This window comes from Aplidium turbinatum, chromosome 2, assembly GCF_918807975.1.
Source record: "Aplidium turbinatum chromosome 2, kaAplTurb1.1, whole genome shotgun sequence".
Taxonomy (NCBI): domain Eukaryota; kingdom Metazoa; phylum Chordata; class Ascidiacea; order Aplousobranchia; family Polyclinidae; genus Aplidium; species Aplidium turbinatum.
The window spans coordinates 4,858,667-4,869,187 of record NC_137473.1 but is presented as its reverse complement, the minus strand read 5'-3'; the positions used below and the strand labels follow the sequence as shown (position 1 = coordinate 4,869,187).

Sequence of the window (10,521 nt, the reverse complement as noted above, 5' to 3'; positions counted from 1 at the left end):
CAATTAAAGAGCACATCGCCTCTTGTGAAACGTGCACTGACAATGCCTCAATCGACCAATTTAAAATCATCTCTCGAGGCAGATCTGAATTTCACACTAAGATCATGGAAGCCTTGAGAATCAAACGTAACAATCCATCTCTCAACCGGCAGTTATTCACCTGTGGCTCATCGTTCCTCTTGTGTGTGTTCTAATTGTTTGTCAAATGCCTGTAGTTTACACCTCATGTGATCTGTTTCCACCGTATAATTTACTTGTGATCATTCCTGTGTCACTCGTTCAGTTTGTGCTTTTCAGTCTGGAGTGTCGTTAGTATACAGTTACAGTTTCATGTTGTTTCATGTTGGTTTACTTTCAATGTGACTTTACTGTACTTGGTTTGTTTTTCGATAAAAAAGCACTGCTTTATTCAATTACAATTGTGTTTTGCAGTATCAGCTACATGTAGCCTAGTCAGTTTTACACTTATTTTTTTGTCAACTTCTTCAAACTAAATAGAAAAATGTCTCACTCCCAAAAACATACAGTTGTTTCAAATGAGGATCTAGTGGGTGAAAGCGGCTTGTCAACCAATCCTGGTAAGTTAGAGGATTTCTGTAATTCTGAAATAGAATTTAAAATTCTGTAGAACTAGAAGGGTGAAACAGGCTGTAAACATTTTTAGTGAGTAGTAAATGAATTTGATGTAATTCGCTTTGCTGGGCTTTTTTTTTGCTTGGCATTGAGCACTTTTTGTAGTATTAATTGTTGGATTTCTCTAATATGTTGATTATGATTATGACTGTTAGTGTCCACTGTTGCTTTGAATAAGCTGAATATTTTTGACATATTTACGAAAATAGTGAAATATTTCTTTAACTAAACAAAATAAATCAAAGTTACATTTTACTGAAAGATGAGATCATTTTACCTCCATCATGCAAACACGTCATTATTTGTCAACAGTGGTACATTATTGCGTTACAGTTTAAGACTGGATGCTTTCTTTTAGGACAAACTCAAATCAACGTCATAAACAACGTAATGAACATTCAACATCAACAAGTGATTCAGCAGGACCAGCGACACTATCCAACTACGTCACATGATCAATCCGAACCAACTAGTACTCGAACTGATGATGAACAAGGTGCTGTGCAATGGGTTCATGTTAAAATATGAATGGGTGGCATTATTTTTGTTTTGTAAAAACTGTTAATCCAAAAAAGAAATTACAGCGATATTGGATGTACTGTAATGTTTGATCTGAACACGAAGAAGGAGTGAAAAATGTTTACGTTTCAGTGTGAATAGATATTTATTGACTAAACAGACTATCCTAAGGAACAAGAGCTTAATTAGATCTCTTTAAGATGTAACCTATAGCTGTTCAAAGATGGCGTGTTTGGATCCTTTTTTTTGCAAGCTTCCTAGCCAACAAACTCCGTCGTTTTACATTGATTCAACGTCTGCAGGCGTTGAAATAAATAGTTTTAAGACATTGAAGAAGATAGTTCTAAGCACAAAGTAGCTTTACTCTTTGTTTTGCAGCGTTGATGACGTAATAATTCAAATTATGTATGCAATTTTCCTTAGGAGCAGGTCCAGCATAAGCCTTAGGGGATGGGAAAATTTCAACAAATAACAATGGATGGTGTGTAGGTCTACTACATTAATCCGACTTTGCAAATACACTGTGAACAAAGGTAACTTTTCTGTGTTTGGGGGGGGGGGGGAGCAACTGCTCCAATCGTGCCCCTCCTGAATTCGCCACTGATTCACGTTCCTCTGCAACTGATCAGATATAATACGTTGCAATATGGAAATCCTTGAAGATTCAAAACTAGGAATATTAATAAAAGCAATATGAGGCCACCAAATAACCAACGTTGTTGTAAAAGCATGTTCTGTGTGTTTAGGTGCCAGCAATGCCTTCAGAAAACTGAAGGAAGCAACCCGTGAACTTTACAATGCTAAACTCGATGTGGATGTGTCAAGATTCGATAATCCTGCTACGAATTTCCCAGAAATTCACCCAGAGCTTCTGTCAGTTGACTTTTACGAGGGGAGGTGCATTCCCAACGACGACCAGTATGACCCCAAAACCAGACAAATTGAATTTAAAGAATCCGATAAAAAAGCTTCGATTGACCAGTTGCTTTCTAAATATCAATCTCAAAATTTTCTATCAATCGTCGGTTACCCTGGGGCTGGAAAGACAACGTTATCAAAGCGTCTGGCAAGGCGTTTAGACCAAAATAGGGACTTTCTCGTTCTGAGGATACCGTTTATGAGCATGAGTGATGGTGACGATGTAAAGTTAACATTGCAAGATTTGTTGCTTGGAGATGTAAACTTTAACTTGAAAGAAGAAGAAAAAAATGCGTTATTTGATTGGATAAAAAATCATTCCCAAAATGTTTTTCTAATATTTGATGGATTTGACCAAGTCAGTTGGAATGTATCGGAAAAAGTCAAAAACGTTAACTATGACACTTTCGTTACTTACCAAAACCTCGTGTCGAATTTATGTCATGGTTATTTCTTGCGCAACTGCCACATTGTATTCACCTCTCGACCACACGCCATGCTTGACATTCCTCAAACATGTCGACCAAAGCAAACGTATTTTATTCGCGATTTAACGTCTGAAAACATGAAAATGTTATTTGATGCCTTAATCAACCATGAACAAAAAGCGTCCAAACTTTGGAATGAATTAACTTTGAAAACTCCTCATTTAGAATCTATGTGCAACAACCCTTTATTACTGCAATTATACTTGAGAGCTTCTTTTGGTTCATCACACGAAACTGTTAATATCTCGACAATGACCAGAATATTTCACCGGGTACTGGAAAATCTCAAAGCATCAGGGCACACCATTTTGCTGACCGATGCAATTGTTAACAAACTCTCAAAAATAGCATTTACAGCAACAAAAAATAAAACTGTATTAATCAAAATTGAAGATCTTGTAAAAGAAGATCTCAGAAGCCGGGAAGTCCAAGATATTGTTGTCACTTTGTTTGGTTCAAATAGAACGTGTGGCCTTTTGGAGGGTAACCGACGCCTGTATTTCACTCACCAAACTTTCCAAGAGTTTTTCAGCGCTTTATACTTGGTCTATCAAATGCCTGTAGTAGATTTTATTACATTCGTTCAAAAAAACTTGCTGGAAAATCACTGGTCAGTCGTTGTCCAATTTCTATCTGGACTTTTGTTGGATCCATATATGAACAAAGGTAACTTTGTTATATTGACATTACTTTGTTATTGTAATGAAATCGAACATAATTATGATTGCCCAAAATTTTGTGTTTTGCTGAACTTGACACCAAAAGGATGCGGAAATTAGACATGAAAATACGCGATTGTAGCCTATAAACTATTAACGCAAAACGAGTATTACACCGTTATAAAAAAATTAATCCCGGCAATAACAATAACCCTCGTTCATATTGTTTTGCAACAAACATATCGAGTTTCTTTTTTACAGATTTATCGAGATCTGCAATCAACTACCTTCCGCCAAATGAACCTACGTCAACCCTGACAAAATCGTCATCTTTACCAACATTTTCATCCTCACAAATTGCTTCAAGTAAGAATGTCGACTAAGTCCGGTGGTTCAATCGTTTCATGGCTTCTCGCCCCCTCCATGGACCCTCAACACTTAAGGCTTTCAGCTTAACAATAAAAAACCTGGCTTTGTTTTAACATGTTTCCATTTGACATTGTATTTTCCGCGTTAAGTATAAAAAGACAATAAACAAAAGTAAAGGAACAATGCAATGGTATTCAAAGAATTAAACAAATCACAACAAATTTACTTTATTTAAAGTAGTCAGTCGAAACTGGACTCAACTTGTACACAGTATATGCACTGGCTGTTTTAATGACAATTTGCGTTTGACGCTGCGTTTATAATCCTCTAAACCAGTGGCTGTTGCGTAAGAACGCTAAGCTGCGTGCTCACTTTCAGGCACTTTATTGAGTGTCTTTCCGAGATAAAGCCGCATGCCCCAGATGGGTGTTGAACCGACATCCTTTCGATCATCTGGATTCTTATAACTCGCAATGCAACCGACAAAGTTTTTGTTAATGTTAAAATAAATAAAAAATGAATGGTTTAGTACTATAGGCTACGTAACATTGACAAATTGTTTATTGTAAATGAAACTAGACAACAAACATAGACTTAGCGTCTTAGACGGAAAAGTGTTTAGAAAGTTTGTATTATTACTATCTTAATAAAAGCTTTTCTAATTATTTGTTCAGCGTCTTCAAGCTGTCAGACCAGTAAGCAGTCTTCAAATGAATCCACTTCATTTCAACCACCAACATCATTTCAGAAAACCATATCTTCACAACTCCTATCACGTAAGAATAAACTAACCACATGTCAGTTCAGTTGTTTCTATTTTTGACCATCACAGCGATCTCAGACAATTGTTCTGAATACTGCTAAGCTTATAGTATGGTTAGTCAGAAATGTTCAAATGCATCTGCTTGTCAAAAATTGTTAGATGATCTTCTTTACAAACTTACTCGCTTTTAAAACTTTGGTTGAAAAGAAGATAACTTGTTGACGAGAAGCAGCTTCGCCAGCTTCTAAACTAGTCTTGTCGTTATATTCTGAATTTAGGCTGAAAACAAAATCGTAGCATGGGGTTACAGAAGGCTACACTGTCTGTGCACTAAGTCCAGAATGGCTGCTCAGCAACGAATGAACGTGTAATGTTGTGCTTCACGTATTGTTCTTTGTTTCTGCAATTATTTTGTGTTGTGTTTCCTTCCCTTTTGCGTAATTTGCTGGGATACTTTTTCTCTAAACAATTCATTTTTCCTCTTTTAAATAATCGACCTCTTGTGCTGTGTAATCTTTCAGTTACCATTTCGTATGTGAGCAACATAAGCAGTTTCTTAAATGATTAGATTGGACCATGTTTTGTTGTAATACTGTAGCCTATGCTTCTTTGATTTCATATAGGCTACATGGTAAAATTATTTTTGTTTTAAATACTTCATAAGGGCTATATGCATAGCTGAAAATGCTTACTACTTTTTTTTCCTGTGTTAATGTTGTGTTATTGCTCAGTTTTGCTTTTGGCCAATGTTTGTTCATGGTTGGAAAAAGTAACCTTTCTTTCCAACTTGTGTAATTATACTTCGATTCACATTTTTGTATATGCAAATACAGGTGAAAAGTTGCAAAAGAAGAAAGTTTTTATGTCAAAGCTGCATAAAATTACTCGGAAAGTTGCTGCAAGTAAGTGAAATTTATTAGTTTTAGGCCTACTAATTCAGTGCAACAAAGGTCTAAATTTTAGACTCTAATCTAAAAGATGCAATGAGTATAATCTTGGTGCTAGTAAAATTTTTGGTCCCCTAGTTCTGATAATTCTAAAATAAAAAACACATCTTAAAAAAGTTTCCAGGGAGGGAAACTTTTCGTTTTAATGTGGCATACTGATGATTGACGATAGACCTGCGTCATCATATAAGCATTGTGTTGCGGCAACGTTACTTGCAGCTAGGGATTGCAACAGTTATGCACTCTAGATGTTACGGTTGTGGAGTCGAGCGAAAAATATTTGACTCTGACTCCTCGGTTTATAACTGGTCGACTCTGGACACATCAAAATCCCTCCGACTTCACAGCCTTGCTCCAGACTTCACATTAACGCTAAAATTGTTAAAGCGAAACAAGCCAGGACCTAATTATATTTCACTTTGAGTGACAGGAAGATTGTATTACTAAAACGCTGTAGTATGAGTGGGCAAATGTCAAACATGTTATAGCTTTGGTTTCACCAGTAATTTCTCTTATGCTGGACAGTTAACATAACATATTGTTTCTTGTTGGAACTGCATATGTAGGCTATAGCAAGTTTTTTATGCACCGCAGTTAAAAGATAGTTTGATTTTGCACTGGACCTTGTTGTTAGTTTGTCCCCCTGCATTTTCAAGATTTTATTTCAAATTTAAATACACCGCCAAAACTTATATTTTGTAAAATAATTAGAACACCAAACAAAAATCTTTGCATAGTGTTGATCTAAATAAAAGTTAGTCATGTTACTAAGTTTACTTTTTCCGCTCCTATAGCATTGGGAAGTAAGCTATAATGTGCCTGACACTGTCAGTTGTTTCTGCGTTGGATTTGACTCAAGTAGCCTACTACAAGTCACATACATCAGTTACCTGGATAATTTTTTGTGGATTGAGTTTAAAAATAATAACTGCACATGTAAGTGCATGCCTGAGTCAACTCAATACGGTTACGACTAAGTGGGACATAATTGATTGACTATTATCTACACGACTCAAAACAAAACTGGATGCAGGCCTACAACGATCTGTTAATATGTCCATGTCGTTTTTCTAGGACTCTCCACTGTGCCGTTTTTGTTACTCTTTTCAGGTCTGGTGCGTTGTGTTTTGAAATGACTTTGCCCTTAGTAAAATTTCTTTTTAAAGTTTTCTTTGCCTATGCATTGTTCTTCTCCATGATAAGCTAACACATCAATTGGTGCTCGCAAAAATGTTTTCAATAAAGTATGAAAGCAATAAACAACCCAATCACTAATCTTACCAGGTGTAATTCATCAACGTTAGTTTTACGTTTTTTTATATCTTTGCATTTTTTTCATCTGTTTCTCTTTTACCTATAAGATTGCTATTGACGTGTCCATTGTCCATTATTACGCAATAGAAAAAAGAAAGGGCTAGTCTAAGTTTTAATTCGGTTGTTTTTCTGCATTAATTGAACTGAACAAATGTTTTAAAGTTTGTTTTTCAAGTTTGAAACAAAACTTACTAGCCTTGGCAAGTCGCAAAAGTTTAGTTTTTAATTGCAAAGCTAGCTCAGGTTCACTCTGGTAAAACTAAAACTTTACTTTCAATTTCGACGTTTGCTTTAAGTTTGTATGGTGTTCGTTTCCAAGATAAACAATAATTAAACATTTTATTACTTAAACAACTTGTGATTAACATTTTATTATTGTATGATCAGAACCAAACTGTGACTTTACACTACTTCCTGGTTAGCCGAGCTAATATTGATTGATATCATTCCTGCATTATTAGAACACAATGACTATCGCTCCATCATCGCCATCAGCAGAATATTAAGGGAAGGCAACGACGAGGAAATGACCGTGACCGCAGGAAATCATTTTGATGGAGGGAAGATATCGATGAATCCCTCCGACTCTCAGAATGACTTCCACGCGATGACGACATTCCTCAAGTCGATGCCAGCAAGAATTGGAATCCTTGATCTGGACGGATGCAAAATGACTTCCAACAAGTTCCGTCCATGGATCGAGGCAAGCAAATCGATGCCTGGATCCGTAAGTCATGTTTGCTTCTCTAACCAACGTTTAAATTGATGCAAGTTTCATAAAATAGCCTTAATTTGAGCCCAGAAAGCCACTTTATCTGGTCCAGATCTATGCCAAATCGGGTACGGATCTGACCAGATAAAGTGGCTGTCTGGGGAGTTTCTAATTTTGAGCATTTCTAACAATTCTTGTACACATAAAATAAATAAACAAAACGTCACAACATTATTTCATGATTACTTGTGTTTAGATCGTTCAGATGGATCTCCGTGGCAACCTCCTATCCAGTGTCAATGACGTCATCGAGGTGTTACACAAAGTTGTGGAGTGGATTGTGGTGTTTCGTAGCCTCGATGATGGGGGTGAGGGATGGAGGTCTCCGAACATGGAGGAACGAGCCAGGTTGCAAGAAGTCTTGAATGGGTTGGATAATAAGGTGAGAGTTATTTACGTTGTATCAACGTTATCTAGCGTAATGTTAACGTTATCAAACTCTTAGAAATTCCAATCTCGAATTGTTCATCAGGAATCATAAAATATTTTTTTCTGGTAATTGCCACCTGCAGTCACCAAAGTTTAATATTTTAATGTTAATTCTACGTCAACATACATTAAATCAACGTGAGTCTTTGTATCAACATTATGTTTATTTGACAACTTTGTTTTAATTTTCCGTCCACAAACAGCCCAAGGTAAACAATTGAAAGATTACAAAGTATTCCCAGTGTGGAAAAAGTTTTAACTTAATTATTCGCTTTGTCTTTTACAGAAGTTGATGATCTTGGTAGACTTGGACAATCATGACCATCGTAACGTTTACCTCACGCACAAAGATCTAGTTGATACTACTGATGATGATTCTGCTGATGACAATCCTATTCATCTCGTGTACAAGGATCGATTTAGTTCTACCGATGATGATTCCACCGATGACAATCTTACTTATCTCACGCACGAGGATCGAGTTGACCGAAACATTTTGTAATTTATGTATTTTTATGTTATCCGTTGATTATTGTGAGTAGTTGGAGATGTGGTTCCATTGCCCCGTGTATTGACGGAAGTGGTACAGACGGGTACCGCCAGGTACAGACGGGTATTGCCATAGGTAGGGTACAGACGGAAGTGGTACAGACGGTCGTTACCGGGTACAGACGGTGTCGTTACATCTCAGTGCCACAAAGTGGCGTGACATCACTCTATGATAGTATTTTTTTTTTAAATACGATAAATAATAATTGTTTTTGAAATACGCTGTTAAGTAACATCCTTGTTAAAATATAAATTTCATTTTGTCAAAACTAATGAAGTCGTTTTGTTCTACACAGCTGGTGGTGGTTAGGCGTAAAACTCTCATAACCCAGTAGGTCTAAAGTCCACTAAACAGAGATTTGTCTATCATAAGCAGTTTTGTTGTGGATGCACGAACTCAGCCTGCTTCCTGAAGTAGACTTTTATAAACTAGCCTAGCAAGCAGCTGGTACAATGCACTCTTAGTCAGTTAACATTATCTAGATTTTCTTGTGTTGTTAGATTGTCAGAGTATGTTAGTAAAGTTTAGATGTGATAATTTGTACTGAAATATGTTAGCAAAGTTTAATATTGAGTTGGATATGGAATAATTAAAGCTGAAACATAGCCCCAAAGTTGATTTTAATTAGATGTTGAATTGGTATAAAAACGTCAAGAAGGTTAGAAAGAATAGCGATTTTGAAAGAATAGCGGTTTTAGTTGAGTGGTTTGTATTAAAAAGTTGATTTTGATTAGACGTTGAATCAGTGCAGAAAGAAGGTTAGAAAGAAAAACAGTTTTGGTTTAACGGATTACATTCAAATTACGTATGAGCGTTTGTAAATGACCTGATTTTAATTATTTTTCATCTTTGCAGGAAATAATTTATTGTTAAGTTGCGGGAAATGTAGGGCCTATTAATAATCCTTATATTTGATTTTAACACGAAAAATTAACATCAACACTCCAAAGCGAAATGCGAAATGTTATATATGGACTACGCTACTCTACAATGCAGAAACATGGACACTGTCATCACAAATGGTTAAACAAGGAGGCTGCTCCGCCAGACCGACACTGATTGCAATAGCGAACAGCTCATCTTAAATTGGATACAAAATATAGCCTAATTCGAGGAAATTCTGAAGTTCGTTCAAACGCCAATGAAACTAGATTTTTTTTTCATTTAGCTACTTCTTCTACTGAAAGAAATATACAAAGACTTTTTAAATCAAAATAAAATACATGGTCAGTACGGGGATCGAACCCGCGACATTCGCGTTATTAGCACGACGCTCTAACCAACTGAGCTAACCGACCAGTTTTTTACTGGAAATCTTGTTGTTTAATAAAACCTATGTGCTGACGGACAATAGGTCTATTGGTTCGATTCCAGGTCTTTCCGAATACTGTGTTGCATTCTTATGGGGAGTGGATCTTTCGAGTTTCATAACTTGTCATTGATTGGTGGGATCTTTTGGTGATTTTATTGGTATATGAGGTTTCACTGTTGTTTGGAATGTTTAGGTTGATTGAACATTTCGTTGTACTTTGATGAATCTTTTAATCAGTGGAATTGTTTTAGTTCATTGTAAGGCAAAACCCATGACTTGACCGAAAAAACTTAATAAATACTGCATTTAATTATCTTGAACACTAATAAATACTGCATTTAATCATCTTGAACACTAATAAATATTGCATTTTATCATCTTTTCAGTTAATGTTGGTTTCAGTAAACCTTTATTTCACCAGGTCTTCGTTTCGCTGTAACAGCGGCTTCAGCTAAAACTTTATGGTAAGGTTTGATAAATGTAACTAGCCTGGAGTAATAGCTTGGTCAAAACAACATAACTTTAGGCTTATCATGCAGGAATAAATTTTACACTTTTATTTTAGATGATGCTAATACCAGCTAAACAATCAACATTTCTTTTAAACAACGAGAACACCCAAATGAACAGCTATAGAACAAATTGTTGCAACGTATACTTCTACAATCTGAGGACTGGAAAAAAATCAACAAACCTAGCGCAATCTACATCACAAATTGTTACCTCAAGACAAGCATAAAAAAATACAAACTCCAGCAGAATGAGAGCACAAATTTTGCAACACGTAATGACACCTGCTGATAAAAACACACAAACAAATATCCAAACACAGATTTTAACGTTACAAA

The 10,521-nt window shown here is 36.0% G+C and overlaps 2 protein-coding genes and 1 non-coding gene across 3 annotated transcripts; 2 read left to right on the top strand and 1 right to left on the bottom strand.

The window, feature by feature from the left end:
- The first annotated feature begins 460 nt into the window (after positions 1–460).
- On the top strand, positions 461–2,466 carry LOC145786220 (uncharacterized). The gene is made up of 4 exons (XM_082597867.1): positions 461–578; positions 992–1,129; positions 1,899–2,329; positions 2,434–2,466. The coding sequence occupies exons 1-4, from the start codon at positions 503–505 to the stop codon at positions 2,464–2,466; spliced, it is 678 nt and encodes a 225-aa protein (XP_082453993.1). The 5' UTR covers positions 461–502.
- Positions 2,292–8,619, top strand: LOC145765501 (uncharacterized). The gene is made up of 7 exons (XM_082577330.1): positions 2,292–3,224; positions 3,479–3,583; positions 4,261–4,362; positions 5,183–5,251; positions 7,072–7,337; positions 7,579–7,764; positions 8,098–8,619. Exons 1-7 carry the CDS (start codon positions 2,567–2,569, stop codon positions 8,311–8,313), a joined length of 1,602 nt encoding a protein of 533 aa, XP_082433456.1. The 5' UTR covers positions 2,292–2,566; the 3' UTR covers positions 8,314–8,619.
- A 966-nt stretch (positions 8,620–9,585) lies between these two features.
- Trnai-aau (transfer RNA isoleucine (anticodon AAU)) lies at positions 9,586–9,659 on the bottom strand. The gene has a single exon. It is a non-coding gene; the product is annotated as a tRNA-Ile (tRNA).
- Between the last annotated feature and the right edge of the window lie 862 nt (positions 9,660–10,521).

Excerpts from the sequence above, each read along its gene's own strand:
- LOC145786220 (XM_082597867.1), top strand. The coding sequence starts at position 503 with ATGTCTCACTCCCAAAAACATACAGTTGTTTCAAATGAGGATCTAGTG. Across the intron at positions 1,130-1,898 it reads TCGAACTGATGATGAACAAG|GTGCCAGCAATGCCTTCAGA; the intron begins GTGCTGTGCAAT and ends CTGTGTGTTTAG. Across the intron at positions 2,330-2,433 it reads AAGATTTGTTGCTTGGAGAT|TTGGAATGTATCGGAAAAAG; the intron begins GTAAACTTTAAC and ends TGACCAAGTCAG.
- LOC145765501 (XM_082577330.1), top strand. The coding sequence starts at position 2,567 with ATGCTTGACATTCCTCAAACATGTCGACCAAAGCAAACGTATTTTATT. Across the intron at positions 3,584-4,260 it reads ATCCTCACAAATTGCTTCAA|CGTCTTCAAGCTGTCAGACC; the intron begins GTAAGAATGTCG and ends TTATTTGTTCAG. Across the intron at positions 4,363-5,182 it reads ATCTTCACAACTCCTATCAC|GTGAAAAGTTGCAAAAGAAG; the intron begins GTAAGAATAAAC and ends ATGCAAATACAG.